This window comes from Tachyglossus aculeatus, chromosome 16, assembly GCF_015852505.1.
Source record: "Tachyglossus aculeatus isolate mTacAcu1 chromosome 16, mTacAcu1.pri, whole genome shotgun sequence".
Taxonomy (NCBI): domain Eukaryota; kingdom Metazoa; phylum Chordata; class Mammalia; order Monotremata; family Tachyglossidae; genus Tachyglossus; species Tachyglossus aculeatus.
In genome coordinates, this window is record NC_052081.1 from 3,666,857 (window position 1) to 3,683,687 (window position 16,831).

General features: G+C 51.9%; 1 protein-coding gene across 3 annotated transcripts in view; it reads left to right on the forward strand.

Annotated features, from left to right (window-relative positions):
* Positions 1-271: 271 nt before the first annotated feature.
* Positions 272-16,831, forward strand: part of PBX1 (PBX homeobox 1) — a 182,407-nt gene continuing 165,847 nt past the window's right edge. For 2 of the 3 annotated variants that reach the window (XM_038757892.1, XM_038757894.1), the window contains exons 1-2: positions 272-704; positions 3,696-3,769. In XM_038757892.1, coding sequence (XP_038613820.1) covers positions 514-704; positions 3,696-3,769 — 265 coding nt within the window. In that variant the 5' untranslated portion in view covers positions 272-513. Of the gene's footprint in view, positions 705-3,312; positions 3,394-3,695; positions 3,770-16,831 lie in introns of those variants that run through there. The other variant, XM_038757893.1, reaches the window with a different exon arrangement.

Consider the following 16,831-nt stretch of genomic DNA (forward strand, 5'->3'; position numbering starts at 1 on the left):
GCGGTTGCCCTTTTCGGGGTTGCCTTTATTTGGGGGTTGTTTTTTTTGTGGTTGCCTTTCTGGGGGTTACCTTTTTTGTGGTTTTGTGGTTGCCCTTTTTGGGGTTGCCTTTATTTGGGGCTGCCTTTTTTGGGGTTCCTTTTTTGTGGCTGCCTTGTTTTGGGGGTTACTTTTTTGTGGTTGCCCTTTTTGGGGTTGCCTTTATTTGGGGGTTGCTTTTTGGGGGTTGCCTTTTTCAGTGGTTGATTTTTGGGGGGGTTGCCTTTTTGGGGTTGCCTTTTTTTGGGGGTGGCTTTTGGGGGTTGGGTTTTTCTCCCCCCCCACCTTTCCCTCCAGCCAACACCATCCAAAGAGGTGTTGTGGGAGTGTGTGTTGTGTGTCCCCCTCCTGCCTTTTCATTCTTTGGCCAAAAAAAGAAAAGGAAAGGGGATTGGGAAAAGGGCAGGCCACCCCGGCTTTGGCACTTCGAGGAAGAGGAGGCCGGCTAGCCTGGGGAGGGGGCTTTTTTCCGCGATGGACGAGCAGCCGAGGCTGATGCATGCCCACACCGGGGTGGGCATCGCCGGGCACCCCGGCCTGGCCCAGCATCTTCAGGACGGGGCCGGGGGCGCCGAGGGCGAGGGGGGCAGGAAGCAAGACATTGGAGACATTTTACAACAGATCATGACCATCACGGATCAGAGTTTGGACGAAGCCCAGGCCAGGTGAGATGGACGTTGGACTTTCCTTCATCTCCTTTCTTTTATTTGGAGGCCGGGTGGGCTTTATTATTTCTTTTTAGGGGGGATGACTCTCCCCAGGAGGGGAACAATAGGGTGATTCTCCCACCCCCTGCCCCTCTTTTGCTCTTGCAAGCAGCGGGTACAATACTGGGGTACAAATCCAGGCCCCTGCACCCCCTTTTTCTTCCCTTTCCCCCCCACAAGTCCTCCTGGTAATAATAAGTGGGGTATCTAAGAGCTTACTATGTGGCAGGCTAAGCGTTGGGGTGGATACCAGCAAGCTGGGATGAGCAAGTTTGCAAAAAGAAAGAGGTACCCCGATTCCCCCAGGCTGTAAAAATTGGGGTCCCCTAGTCTGGATACCCAAGCGCTTAGTACAGTGCTCTGCACACAGTAAGCGCTCAATAAATACGGTTGAAGATACCCCCCTGCCACAGAGGCTGAGGCCCAAAAGAGGGGATTTTCTTTGTCAGGGCAGCCCCGCTTCCTAAGCCTGCTGTGCAAATGCACCAGGGCCGAATCCCTAGAAGGATGCACACAACACACACACATCACACTCACACACAACACACACGACCCACAAGTACCAACAGTCGACCCCGCGAAGACTGGACGCCAACTCACGTACCCGCTTCCAGTCACCCCGAGACCGTCGAGACGCTTTGAGGGGGTCGATTTTATTGTCCTTGGCCGGAGCCTAGTTGGGTGAACTTTGCCTGCCTCGATTTCCCTCCCACCCCATCCCCCCCACAGCCCCCCCACTTTGCCTCTTGTTGTTCAGGAGGCCACGGTGATGGAGACCGTGTGCGTCTGTGGGTCTGGGTGTGGATTGTGCGGGTGTGAATTCCTTATTTTGGTTCCAGGCTCCGAGCCGCCGCGGCTTCCAAACTTCCATCGCCTCCAAGGATTTGGTCCCGGCTCCTTTGGCATCCCCCTTCCCACCCCCCGCTTCCCAATGACCCCCCAACCCCTTCCCACCCCACTCCAAGGGGATGCCCTCCCTTTGGAAAAAGCAGAATCCGTCTTTGGAACGCTCCCCTTTCTCTCCCTACTCTGGAAAGACGGTTTTCCAGACAGGCCAGCCGAGCTTTCCAAAGGTGGGGGGCAGGAGGGGGTGGGAGACGGGTTTCAGAGGACGGAGCGGGCCTAAAGCGGGATCCAGGATCGTCTCGATTTTATGTTTTTAAGTTTCCAGCCCTCGCAGGCGGGGAAACTCTCAACTACAAAGCTTCAGGGCCTCTTGGAAAAAAAGGAAAAAGAAGGGGAGAAGGGGTGACGTCTGAAGCATCGCCGGATAAAAGGAGGGAAGGGGAAAGTTCCCCTAAAATCGAGGAGGGGGCCCGGAGAGAATTCGAGGAGGAGAAAGGCGGGGGCCGAAGAGTTTTCCGTCGGCGTTCCGGTTGCGATCCGGGGAGGAACGTTTAGGGGAAACTATTGTGGACGAGGCCCCGTAGACGGATAGATGAATATTAATAACTAGTTTCGGAAGAGGCGGTGGGGACGGGCCACCTCTGCTCCCTGCCCCGAACCCCCAACCCATCCCACCCCCCACTCCTCTGGGGTCCCCAGGAAGGCCGAGACGCCTTAGCCGTCCTTTTGGGCTTGGGTGCGGGGAGCCAGGGTCCCCTTTTCCCTCCTGCACCTTCAAAGACCCGGACCGAGCGTTGGAAATTCCTTTTCTGGGAAAAGCGCCTTCGGCTATTGTGCGGGCCTGCATTCCTAGGGTGCAACTCGGTCCAATTAATCCATTAAGGAGAGGAGACCAAACGAGAAGATTGGGGCACCTGGAAAGAGGGTGATTTCTCCTCCGGTCGGCTGCCGGGATTTCCATTTTCCCCCTGCCCACCGCCCTCAAATTCCGAGGAGGGAGGCTCTCGAGGTGTCGGCCCCGTGTGTCCCGAGCTGACCGAACGTGTAGGCCCGAAAACCGGCTTGCCTCCCTTGGATCGTTTCCCTGGGGGTCTCCATCTTTTAACTTTCAAAAGGGTGGAAAAACAACAACCACCGGCTCGGGTTTTGGATCGTCTCCGAAGGCGTCGCCTTTGAGGCATTTTTCCACCGGTCAACCCGAAGGAAGGGGGTCCCGGAGGACACCCCCGCCCCCCAGATCCCGTCGCTCGGGGCAGAAATCCCAAGGGAGAGCGATTCCCGGGGAAACGGAGAGAGAGGGTCGGTGGGAGGCAAGGCGGACCGACCCTCTCGTTGGAAATCCGGAGTGGAATCGCTCCCTGTCCTCCCTTTTAACGTGTGCGACGTCCTAATTGTAAATAATTGAATTTCAACACCTGCAGATAAGCGGGGCGCGCTCAAGAAGCCTAATGCGAACATGGAGAAATGAATTTATTCTCCATATGCGCGGGGCCGCCCCCGGCGACAGGCTCCAACTTGGGGACTGGAATTTTATAAATCGACAGCCCTCGTCCGAGGACCTTTCAGGCTCCTCGTGCTGGCGGAGGAGACGGGGGCTCGGATCTGAACGCGTGGATGAATCGGATTCGGGGAGGGGGCGGAGGAAAGGTGCTGGGGTGGGGGGGGGAAGAGAGACAGAACCAAGTGAGCGCCACGATTGTCGAATAAAGACCCTCTCTGCGGCCCGAACGATTTATCCGGGTGGTCGGCCTCGACCCCGTGAATGATTTAAGCGGCTGCAGGCCCCCCTGCTCCGGTGAAAGTGCGCTTTGTTTTTCTTTTTTCCTCTCCCCCCCCCACCAACTATTCTTAAATGGGCATAATTTAGGTGGGTGAAATCACTTTCCTTCCCTCCCACCCCTAATTAACAGCGTTTCTATTTCCGTGGTGGGCTCTCCGGATGAAGTCATAAAATCAATTGAGCCGTGACGCGCTTTAGGCCCTGGATATAATTTTTGTCTAAATGTTGCAAGTCTCTTCCCCGGCGCGTATGGGCGATTTGCTTTTGGAAGTTGGCCTGTGCCTGCCGCCGCGTTCTATAATATTGTTATTTCTTTTTCGCAGGAAGCACGCTCTCAACTGCCACAGAATGAAGCCGGCCTTGTTTAACGTGTTGTGTGAAATCAAAGAGAAGACGGGTAGGACGAGATTTCTGATGCCAATTCTTTTTTCTTTTCTTTCCCCCCCACCCCCTTTCCTTTTTCTCCTCGCCGGCGGTGGCGGTCGGTACGATTTTCTTCCTTTGTTGTTGTTGTTTGACGGGTTCGATCCCTCTCTCTCCGGGGCTCTCGTGTTTCGTCCGGGAAGTTTTCATTTCGAGGACGAGCGTGGACCGACGTGGGCCGCCGCTCGGGGTTTTCGGGTTCGACGTGACCGGGACGGGAGGATTTTGGGGGTCCGCCCTGACACCCCGGACCCCACTCCCCCGGACCGCCGCCCCCCAACTTCTCCCGTTTTCGGCGGGGGGCTGTCGCCCCCCTCCCCGAAATCAGGTCGCCAGGTCTCGGCCCCGAGGGGCGAAACGGTCAATAAAATGGCGTTCCGTCTGGAAAGACGGTCTGAAAGTGAAAGTCGTTTTTTCCCGAGGAGAGCGTATTTTGGCTCATATTAAAAATGCATTTTTTGCCTGCCGGGGGGGCGGGAAAGGAGGGATTGGCTGTGTGTGTTTGGTCAGGGTGTTGAGTTTCGCCATTAGCCGTCTCGTCCGATCGAAAGCCCCCCCATCCCCCCTGGACGTCAAAGAAGGCTCTGATCCCCGCAACCCCCCCCCCCACCATTTCCAGCCAAGTCTCGGTTTCTTTCCGGGCGGGGGGCGATTGTTTGATGACCCATTCCCCGGGCTCGGGAGAATAAAATGGCGGGAGCGGGCCCCTGACTCTTGTGACCTCCTGCCAGTTGCTCGCTCGAAATCCCCACTCCGCTGGAGGGGGATTTACATTTTAAAAGCAACGATTTGGGGGGCTGGGGGGGACAGATAGCGGTGGTCCTTCCACCAGGGGTGCCCTGAAAATAGCCGAGACCCAGAGAGATTCTTGCTGGGGGGGCGGCGAGACAGGTTTCTTTGTGGATTTTCGTCTCTGGTGGTTCGGAGCCAGGCCGGTCGTCGCTCGGCCCGGCGGAGGGTGGTCTTGGATGCTACTGGGGGGATCCCAGAGAGGTGGTCCGGGGAGCGGGTGGGTGAGGGGTCCCGAGAAGCAGCGTGGCTCAGTGGAAAGAGCCTGGAGTCATAGGTCATGGGTTCAAATGCCGGCTCCGCCACTTGTCAGCTGTGTAACTTTGGCCAAGTCACTTCTCTATGCCCCAGTTACCTCATCTATAAAATGGGGATGAAGACTGGGAGCCCCGCCGTGGGACAACCTGATCACCTTGTAACCTCCCCGGCGCTCAGAACAGCGCTTTGCACATTGTAAGCGCTTAATAAATGCCATCATTATTATTATTATCTTAGTGGCTGGAGAAGGACGCCGAAGGGGACCGGGGGGATAACAGGAGGCTGCTCCGCTCTGCCACCGTGGCTTTAGAATTGGGTGAAGTTCCTGACGTTTACTTCTTTATTTTTTTGCAACAACAAGGACCGTAAGAGTCAATAATTCATATCCAAACAGTATAAGCGAGGACATAACATGAATGGAAGTGACAATAAATATGATTGCATGCCCCGTTGATATACATTGATAGTTACACGTAGAAGGAGGGGTGTGTGGGGGGGTGAGGGCGGAGCGTGTTATGGTATTTGGGGGGCGTTTGACACTTGTAACTCATCACCTTTATATAAAAAAAAAATTATCCGAGCGCGAGCCCCCGATGGGAAATTCGATGACTTGACTCTTGCTATATATATAAGATGACTAAGAAGTCACTTTGTGGACTGTTACTTGGGCTACGGGGAAGTCAAAGTGGCAAGTTCACCTGGCCAGTCAAAACTCTACCGACGGGATGGTTGCCCTGAATTGTGCCCCATTAGGGCAGGGCGGCTATTAAGTAGGCCGCAGAGGCTGTGTGCGTAGCTCTCGAAGAGATCCCGTTTCTTTTCAAGTCTCCTTCCTCTCTCCGTTTATTTGCAGTAAGGCAAGGGAAAAATTCCCAGGTGTGGGCGAGCCTCCGTCTCCCTTTACATCCCTGGGTCCGCTGAGTCATTCATTCAGTCGTATTTATTGAGCGCTTATAGGTGTAGAGCCTTGTACTAAGCACTTGGGAATGTACAATACAGCAATAGAGAGAGACAATCCCTGCCCACAACCAGCTCACGGTCTAGAGTCGGGGAGGGGGTTTCTCTGTCTTAATCTCTGTCTTTATTCCTGTTTATTTGCAGGAAGTAAAGGGAAAAATTCCCAGGCGTGGGGTGAGCCTGTCTCTCCATCTTCCTTTCCGTCCTTGGGTCTGTTCATCCCACTCTCCGGGTCTCCGCATCTCTGGCTCTCGGTTTCTCCGTCTTAGTGTCTCTCTCTCCACATTCCTGTGTCTGCGGGTCTCAGTCTCTCTGGGATTCGGGGAGTCGGTCTTGGTCTCTGTGTCACCCTATTAATAATAATTTTGGTATTTCATCCAGTCGTATTTATTGAGCACTCACTCTGTGCAAAGCACTGTATTGGTTACGCACTTACTCTGGGATGGGGTAGATACAAACGCTGGGTAGATTCAGAGTTGTCCCACGTGGGGCTCACAGCCTTAATCCTCAGTTTCCAGATTCATTCATTCATTCAATCGTATTTATTGAGCGCTTACTGGGTGCAGAGCACTGTACTAAGCGCTTGGGAAGTCCAAGTTGGCAACATATAGAGACGGTCCCTGCCCAACAGCCGGCTCACAGTCTAGAAGCCACAGTTCCCAGTTCCCAGTTCCCAGATGAGGGAACTGAGGCACAGAGAAGGGCAGTGACTTGCCCAAGGTCACACAGCAGCCGAGCCGGGATTAGAACCCACGTCCTCTGACTCCCAAGCCCCGGTTGTTTCCACGACGCTTGCTGCTTCCTTGTGCTTGTTATTCTCTCGAGGTCTTGGTCTTTTCCTTTTTTCTCGGGGCCGGTTGTTCCCGGCCTCTTCCTTCATTCCAGTGTGCGTTGGTCTCGTTCTCCCCGGATTTCCGTCTCCCTGGATCTCGGTCTCTCTCTTATCCCGGTGTCCGCCGGCCTCGGCCTCTGTGCCCTCGTTTCGGCCTCTGTTTCTGTTTATTTGCAGTAAAATGAAAGGATAAACTCCCAGGTGTGGTTTAGCTTGGTTCTCTGTCTTCCTTTCCATCCCCGAGTCTGCTGATTCATTTCTTCATTCAGTCGTATTTGTTGAGTGCCTACAGAGCACTGTACTAAGCGCTTGGGAAAGCGCGATAGAGCAGTAAAGAGAGACAGTCCCTGCCCACACCAAACTCACAGTCTAGAGGGGTCAGAAGCAGCGTGGCTCAGTGGAAAGAGCCCGGGCTTTGGACCCAGAGGTCATGGGTTCAAATTCCGGCTCAGCCAATTAGCTGTGTGACTTTGGGGAAGTCACTTCACTTCTCTGGGCCTCAGTGACCTCATCTGGAAAATGGGGATGAAGACTGTGAGCCCCCCGTGGGACAACTTGATCACCTTGTATCCTCCCCAGCGCTTAGAGCAGTGCTTTGCACATAGTAAGCGCTTAATAAATGCCATTATTATTATTATTGTTGTTACATCCTTGTCCCTGTGGGTCTCTGTTTCTCCGTCTCTCTCGGGGACCCTCCGACTGTTGGGGTGTCTCCATTGGCGACTTGTGTCTTGGGCGTTTTTTACCCTCGGAATCGGCCTGTCACTGGGCACCGAAAGGCTCTTGGCGTCCAGGCCCGTGACGGGAAGGTGCCAGAGATCACACCTGCTCGCCGCCAAAGGTCTGGCTGTGGGGGAGACACCCCTCCTTTCCAGAAGGCCACGAGGCTCCGGACTCTCTGAGGAAGTGTGTCCGCTCTCCTAATATCGGCCGGTCCAGGGAGTGGATCATTTGGGGTCGGTGAGAAGCGAGGGGCAGAGGTGTGGGGGGGTGTGAGGAGGATTTGGGATCTCTAGCCTTCCTTCTCCCCCCGAGGCCGGGGTGACCAGGAAATCCCGAAGACGCGAGTTGCTCCGGGATGGGCAGCCCAGTGCTCTCTGAGCAGGCCTGAGGTTTCCCCCTCGATTTTGTGTTTTGGTTTTGTTTTGTTTTGTCAGTTTTCCCCAAGGGTCGGCTCGGGCCCGCTTTTCCGCAGCTTATTCCTTCGCTCTTTCCCTGCAACCCGGGAGCGGGAGGCCACGGGAGATCTTCTCCCGGCCCAGAGGGAGAGGACGGGGACGGGGTGCCCGGGTGGAAGGGCGAAATGGCTTCACGTCGGCCCTCCGCCCCGTGAGAGTCGGGCCCGATCTCGGGATTTGCGGGAGAGAGTGGCCCAGTCCTCCGGGGCGGCCGCGGGCCTGGAATCAGAAGGTCAAGAGTTCTAATTCCGCCTCCTCCGCTTATCCGCTGTGTGACGTCGGAGAAGCCGCTTGGCTTCCGTGTGCCTCAGTTGCCTCAACTGTCAAGTGGAGATCGAGACCGCGAGCCCCACGTGGGTCAGGGACCGTGTCCAACCCGATTTGCTTGCATCCTTCCCAGCGCTTAGTACAGTGCCTGGCACATAGGAAGCCTTAACAAACACCACCATCATTATTATCGCTATTCTACGGGCCCGGCCTGTCCTCGGGCTTCCAGAGCCGGGAGAGGCCGGGATGCGACATTCGGGCCTCGTCCGACAGGCCAGACCATCCTTCGAAGGGGTTGGCGTGCGGTAGATGGACTTGGTTCCGGGAACTGGGAATCGGGATCCGGACCGGTGGTCGTACCGGCAGCAGGAATGGTTTCGGACACGGCCTGGGCTCTTCCGGCCCGAAGGAAGAGTTGGGCTCCTTGGGCAGCTCTAGGAACGTGTCCCGCCTGGGTGACTTTCCGTGGAAACGTGCTCGGCCCGTCCGGGAGGAGAAACGGGGGAATCCGGTTTTAGCTCCCTCCCACCATCACGGAGCGGACGGAGGAGGAGGAATTTAAAAACAAATTTGGGGGCCGTTAGCGTCTTTACTCAACCTTTGGCGTGAACAAGGCCCGTGGAGGAAAATTGTTGCCGAATTGTGCTTGAGAAGCGGCGTGGCTCAGTGGAAAGAACCCGGGCTTGGGAGTCAGAGATCATGGGTTCTAATCCCGGCTGTGTGACGTTGGGCAAGTCACTTCACTGGGCCTCGGTTACCTCACCTGTAAAATGGGGATTAAGACTGTGAACCCCATGTGGGACAACCTGATCACCTTGTAACCTCCCCAGCGCTTCGAACACTGCTTTGCACATAGTAAGCGCTTAATAAAGGCCATCATGATTATTGTTAAAATGGGGATTAAGACTGTGAGCCCCACGTGGGACAACCCGATTACCTTGTATCCCTCCAGCGCTTAGAACGGAGCTTGGCACATAGTAAGCACTTACCAAGTACCATTATTATTATTTTTATTAATACAGTGCTCTGCACACGGTAAAGGCTCAATAAATGCGACTGAATGAATACAATTGAATGAAAACACAAAATTGGGGACATGGCCGAGTGGGATGTTTTGTCCCCAATGTTGAGGGGAAGGTATATCGTCTTTCTGAGGATTGGGGAGCTGCCGAGAGAGAGGGGGGTATCGCGGGAGGGACCCCCATCCATCCGCTTGAGAAGGATCCCAGGACCTCGGTGTTAAGATGGGAATGGGAAAGGCTGGGAGAGGGCGGTGGAAACACTTGGCGTCTCCAAAGGACCTTGAGGTTCACTGGCTTAAAAAAAAAAACAAGGAAAAATTTCCTCTTATTTGTCTTTCCTGTCAAACTCTCACAGGTCTTTAGAAGTAGAATATATATCTATGTATCTATCCCTACATATATATAGCTATATTTTAAAAACAACCCCTCCCAACAACGGGCGCTGTTTACTAAGCAGAATATTTATAGGCAGCAGTGACTAGCTCTGCTTGTTGTGAATAGTTTTTAATTTTAGAACATAATAGCTATATATGGCACTTCTCAGCCGCTGTTCATCTGTGCATTATCTGCTCCGAACTTAACTCGAATCAAATCGTCGGAGGAGGTTGGGGGACCAAAAAAAAAAAAGCGCTTCCTTATCCTTGGCTTGTTCTCCCTCTTTCTCTTTCTCTCTGTGTTCAATTAACACCCCATCACAGAATGGTAGGGTTTTTTTTTAATGTCTACTACTGTATTTCACTTGTGACACCCTCCCTTATTATTCTCGCCTGCGCTTCTTTTTAATATAGCAATTACATCGTGGGGTGTCACGCTTTTTTTTTTCCCCTTTCCCCCTTCCCCTCTAAAGCCTTGCAGAATTGGAGGGTGTGTGTGTGTATGCGTGTGATGGCAGAGAGGGGTGGGAAGCTGTTGTGTGGAAATTGCCGCATTTCTGCATGGGGAATTTTGTATTTTGATAAGGGATATCGGCTGCGGAGGTGAGAACCGGAGAGATGGAGGGAGAGAGAAGGAGTGAAAATACTTCCAGACGTTGCCTTAATTTTTTTTTAAATGGTAATAATAATAATCACGGTATTTGTTAAGCGCTTACTATGTGCAAAGCACTGTTCTAAGCGCTGGGGAGGTTGCAAGGTGATGAGGTTGTCCCACGGGGGGCTCACAGTTTTAATCCCCATTTTACAGATGAGAAAACTGAGGCACAGAGAAGTGACATAATAATAATAATAATGATGTTATTTGTTAAGCGCGTACTATGTGCAAAGCACTGTTCTAAGCGCTGGGGAGGTTGCAAGGTGATCAGGTTGTCCCACGGGGGGCTCACAGTTTTAATCCCCATTTTACAGATGAGAAAACTGAGGCACAGAGAAGTGACGTAATAATAATAATAATGATGGTATTTGTTAAGCGCGTACCATGTGCAAAGCACTGTTCTAAGCGCTGGGGAGGTTACAAGGTGATCAGGTTGTCCCACGGGGGGCTCACAGTTTTAATCCCCATTTTACAGATGAGAAAACTGAGGCACAGAGAGGTGACATAATAATAATAATAATAATAACGGCATTTGTTAAGTGCGTACTATGTGCAAAGCACTGTTCTAAGCGCTGGGGAGGTTACAAGGTGATCACGTTGTCCCACGGGGGGCTAACAGTTTTCATCCCCATTTTCCAGATGAGGTCACTGAGGCCCAGGGAAGTGGAGTGACTTGCCCAAAGTCCCACAGCTGACAGTTGGCGGAACCGGGATTTGAACCCATGACCTCTGACTCCAAAGCCCGGGCTCTTTCCACTGATCCACGAGTGCTTACTATGGGTCAAGCACTGCTCTAAGCGCTGGGGTAGATACAAGCTGACCAGTCCGTGTCCCTTCTGGGGCTCACAGTTTTAATTCCCATTTTACAGATGAGGTCACTGAGGCAGAGAGAAGGTTTTGTTCTGGGTTTTTTTTTTCCCCTGGTGTTTATTAAGAACTTCCTAAGCGTAAAGAACTGTTCTAAGCTCTGTGGTAGATGGACTCAGGTTGGACACAGTCCCTGTCTAATGTAGGGATAATAATAATAATAATAGTAATAATGATGGTATCTGTTAAGCGCTTGCTATGTGCCAAATTCTGTTCATTCATTCATTCATTCAATCGTATTTATTGAGCACTTACTGTGTGCAGAGCACTGTACTAAGCGCTTGGGAAGTCCAAAGTGGCAACATATAGAGACGGTCCCTACCCAACAGTGGGCTCACAGTCTAGAAGGGGGGAGACGGACAACAAAACCAAATATATTAACAAAATAAAATAAATAGAATAAATAAGTACAAATAAAATAGAGTAATAAATACGTACAAACTGTTCTAAGCACTGGAGGGGATAATAATAATAATAATAATGATGGCATTTATTAAGCGCTTGCTATGTGCAAAGCACTGTTCTAAGCGCTGGGGAGCTTATAAGGTGATCAGGTTGTCCCACAAGGGGCTCACGGTCTTCATCCCCATTTTCCAGATGAGGTCACTGAGGCCCAGAGAAGTGAAGTGACTTGCCCAAAGTCACCCAGCTGACAATTGGCGGAGCCGGGGTTTGAACCCATGACCTCTGACTCCCAAGCCCGGGCTCTTTCCACTGAGCCACGCTGCTTCCCTAAGCTCCTGGGAAGTTCTCAAGTCGTCCCTACCCAACAACGGGCTCACAGAGTAGGCGCCCAATAAATACCGACGATGATGACGGTCTGCCTTTCGGTCGGTTGGGTCGTGTTTCTGATTTTATTTTGTTAGTATGTTTGGTTTTGTTCTCTGTCTCCCCCTTTTAGACTGTGAGCCCACTGGTGGGTAGGGACCATCTCTATATGTTGCCAATTTGTACTGCCCAAGCGCTTAGTACAGTGCTCTGCACATAGTAAGCGCTCAATAAATACGATTGATGATGATGATGAGTGGGGTACGTGGGCCTTCCCAGAGGTCTCTTGGGGCGCCTCCTCGTTTTCCTGTCTTTCTCGCACCCGGCTCTCTCCCCCCCCCGGTTAGGTCTTGGTTTGGGACCAGTTGCACCGATGATTTTTTCCTTCTTCCCGCTCCCGGCTCCTGCCGCGTGGCCTTGGGTGAGTCCTTCGCCTTCTCTGTGCCTCAGTTTCCTCATCTGGAAAACGGGGATTTCCCTTCAAAGCCCTACTGAGAGCTCACCTCCTCCAGGAGGCCTTCCCAGACTGAGCCCCCTTATCCCTCTCCTCCTCCCCATCCCCCCGCCTTTCCTCCTTCCCCTCCCCACAGCCCCTGTATATATGTTTGTACAGATTTATTACTCTATTTATTTGACTTGTACATATTTATTCTATTTATTTTATTTGGTTAATATGTTTTGTTTTGTTGTCCGTCTCCCCCTTCTAGACTGTGAGCCCGCTGTTGGGTAGGGACCGTCTCTATATAATAATAATAATAATGATGGCATTTATTAAGCGCTTACTGTGTGCAAAGCACTGTTCTAAGCGCTGGGGAGGTTACAAGATGATCAGGTTGCCAACTTGTACTTCCCAAGTGCTTAGTCCAGTGCTCTGCACACAGGAAGCGCTCAATAAATACGATTGAATGAATGAATGTGGCAGAACCGGGATTCGAACCCATGACCTCTGACTCCCAAGCCCGGGCTCTTTCCACTAAGCCACGCTGCTTCTCAACGGTACATAGTAAGCGCCTAACAAACCCCGTCATCACCATCATTATTATTATGATACCGCTCAGGAGGAACCCAGAGGCTCTTGGGAATCGGAGGCGATGGGCGGCCCGAGGTCTCCCCTGGGAATCAGAAGGTCATGGGTTCTAATCCCGGCTCCCGCACTTGTCTGCTGGGTGACCTTGGACAAGTCACTTCTCTGGGCCTCGGTTCCCTCATCTGGAAAATGGGGATTGAGACTGTGAGCCCCACGGGGGACGGGGACGGCACCCAACCCGATTCGCTTGTATCCACCCCAGCGCTTAGGACAGTGCCTGGCACATAGTAAGCGCTTAATCAATCAATCAATCAATCAGTCGTATTTATTGAGCACTTACTGTGTGCAGAGCACTGTACTAAGCGCTTGGTAAGTACAAGTTGGCAACATATAGAGACGGTCCCTACCCAACAGTGGGCTCACAGTCTAAAAGGGGGAGACAGAGAACAAAACCAAACATACTAACAAAATAAAATAAATAGAATAGATATGTAGAAGTAAAATAAATAAATAGAGTAATAAATATGTACAAACATATATACATATATACAGGTGCTGTGGGGAAGGGAAGGAGGTAAGATGGGGGGGATGGAGACGGGGACGAGGGGGAGAGGAAGGAAGGGGCTCAGTCTGGGAAGGCCTCCAGATACTTAACAGATACCATAATTATTATTCCTTTTTTTTAATGGCATTTGTTTATTCATTCAATCGTATTTATTGAGCGCTTACCGTGTGCAGATTGTTAAGCACTTACTACATGCAAAGCACTGTTCTAAGTGCTGGGGAGGTTACAAGGTGATCAGGTTGTCCCACGGGGGGCTCACAGTTTTCATCCCCGTTTTCCAGATGAGGTCACTGAGGCACAGAGAAGTGAAGTGACTTGCCTGAAGCCACACACTATGTGCAAAGCACGGTTCTAAGCGCTGGGGAGGTTACAAGGTGATCGTTGTCCCACGGGGGGCTCACAGTCTTCATCCCCATTTTACAGATGAGGTCACTGAGGCCCAGAGAAGTGAAGTGACGTGCCTAAAGTCACACAGCTGACAGTTGGCGGAGCTGGGATTTGAACCCATAATAATGATAATGATGTTATTTGTTAAGCGCTTACTATGTGCAAAGCACTGTTCTAAGCGCTGGGGGGATACAAGCTGATCAGGTTGTCCCATGGGGGGGTCATAGTCTTCATCCCCATTTGCCAGATAAGGAAACTGAGGCCCAGAGAAGTGAAGTGACATACCCAAAGTCACACAGCTGACAATTGGCATAACTGGGATTTGAACCCATAATAATAATAATGATGTTATTTGTTAAGCACTTACTATGTGCAAAGCACTGTTCTAAGCGCTGGGGGGATACAAGGTGATCAGGTTGTACCATGGGGGGCTCACAGTCTTCATCCCCATTTGGCAGATGAGGTCACTGAGGCCCAGAGAAGTGAAGTGACTTGCCTAAAGTCACACAGCTGACAGTTGGCAGAGCCGGGATTTGAACCCATAATAATAATAATAATAATAATAACGTTATTTGTTAAGTGCTTACTATGTGCAAAGCACTGTTCTAAGCGCTGGGGAGAATACAAGGTGATCAGGTTGTCCCACAGGGGGCTCACAAGCCTTAATCCCCATTTTCCAGATGAGGTCACTGAGGCCCAGAGAAGTGAAGTGACTTGCCTAAAGTCACACAGCTGACAGTTGGCGGAGCCGGGATTTGAACCCATAATAATAACAATAATAATGATAATGATATTTGTTAAGCGCTTATTATGTGCAAAAGCACTGTTCTAAGCGCTGGGGGGATACAAGGTGATCAGGTTGTCCCACAGGGGGCTCACAGCCTTAATCCCCATTTTCCAGATGAGGTCACCGAGGCCCAGAGAAGTGAAGTGACTTCCCCAAAGTCGCGGAGCTGGGATTTGAACCCATGACCTCCGACTCCAAAGCCCGGGCTCTTTCCACTGAGCCACACTGCTTCTCCCCTCCGTGGGTGGGCAGGAGGCGGAGGGAGGGCCGGGGGGGTGGGATTTGGTACATACCTATCCTATTTATTTTACTTTGTTAGTACGTTTGGTTTTGTTCTCTGTCTCCCCCTTTTAGACTGTGAGCCCACTGTTGGGTAGGGACCGTCTCCATATGTTGCCAATTTGTACTTCCCAAGCGCTTAGTACAGTGCTCTGCACATAGTAAGCGCTCAATAAATACGATTGATGATGATGATTTGGTTGAATCCCCTGACCCGAGGCCTGGCTCCGGCCTCTTCCTGTCCCGGAGTTGGCCTCTCTCTTCCCGGCTGCCAAATCCTCATCCTTCCCGGGCGGAGCCGGCCTGTGTCCGGCTGGCGCTGACCCCTTCCCGGTTTTCCACCCCTTCCCGGGGGCCAGAGGAGGCAGAGGGCGGGGGGCCCGGCTTGGCTTCGGCCCCCGCGCTCGGGTCTGGCCCTTGGGAGCTGACCCCTGGTCCTCCCGCCGCACGGTGAAATTCCTGGCCGGGGCCTGCACTGGATCAAACGGGCCCGGAGCTGTCAGGCCCCTTCCCCCGGGAAAATCTGCCAAGCCCGCGGTGCCCCCACCTCACCAAAATTCCCTATTCCATTTATTTTATTCGGTTAATACATTTGGTTTCGTCGGCCGTCTCCCCCCTTCCAGACCCTGAGCCCGCTGTTGGGTAGGGACCGTCTCCAACTTGGACTTCCCGAGCGCTCAGTACTGTGCTGTGCACACAGTAAGCGCTCAATGAATACGATTAGTCACCCAGCTGACAGTTGGCGGAGCCGGGATTTGAACCCATAATAATAATAACGTTATTTGTTAAGCGCTCTGCACGCAGTAAGCGCTCGATGAATACGGTTGAATGAGTGACTGAATCTGGAAACTGAGGATTAAGGCGGTTAGCCCCCTAGACTGTGAGCCTGTTGTTGGGTAGGGACCGTCTCTAGATGTTGCCAACTTGGGCTTCCCAAGCGCTCAGTACAGTGCTGTGCACACAGTAAGCGCTCAGTAAATACGATTGAATGAATGAATGAATGGCTGGGCATCTACGCTGTCCTGGCCACCTATAGTGCTCTCAGAGTGCTGTCCTGGGCATCTACGGTGCTCAAGAGTGCCGTCCTGGGCGTTTGTACTTCCCAAGCGCTTAGTACAGTGCTCTGCACACAGTAAGTGCTCAGTAAATATGATTGAATGAATGAATGGCTGGGCAGAATGCTGTCCTGGCCACCTATAGTGCTCTCAGAGTGCTGTCCTGGGCGTGTACGGTGCTCAAGAGTGCCATCCTGGGCGTTTGTACTTCCCAAGCGCTTAGTACAGTGCTCTGCACACAGTAAGCGCTCAGTAAATATGATTGAATGAATGAATGGCTGGGCAGAATGCTGTCCTGGCCACCTATAGTGCTCAGAATGCTGTCCTGGGCATCTACAGTGCTCAAGAGTGCCGTCCTGGGCACTTGTACTTCCCAAGCGCTTAGTACAGTGCTCTGCACACAGTAACCACTCAATAAATATGATTGAATGAATGAATAAATACGATTGAATGAATGAATGAATTTACAATGCTCAAGAGCACAAGTGCTTAGTACAGTGCGCTGCACACAGTAAGCGAGAAGCAGCGTGGCTCAGTGGAAAGAGCCCGGGCTTTGGAGTCAGAGGTCATGGGTTCAAATTCGGGCTCCGCCGCTTGTCAGCTGGGTGACTTTGGGCAAGTCACTTCACTTCTCTGGGCCTCAGGGACCTCATCTGGAAAATGGGGATGAAGACTGTGAGCCCCCAGGGAGACAACCTGATCACCTTGTAACCTCCCCAGCGCTTAGAACAGTGCTTTGCACATAGTAAGTGCTTAATAAATGCCATTATTATTTTTATTATTGTTAATAAATACGATTGAATGAATGAAAAGTGCCGTCCTGGGCGTCTACAGTGCTCAAGAGTGCTGTCTTGGACACCGACTGTGAGCAGAACGCTGTCCCGGACGTTCGAGAGAGTTCAGTGGAGGTAGAATAATAATAATAATAATAATGTTGGCATTTGTTAAGCGCTTACTATGTGCAAAGCA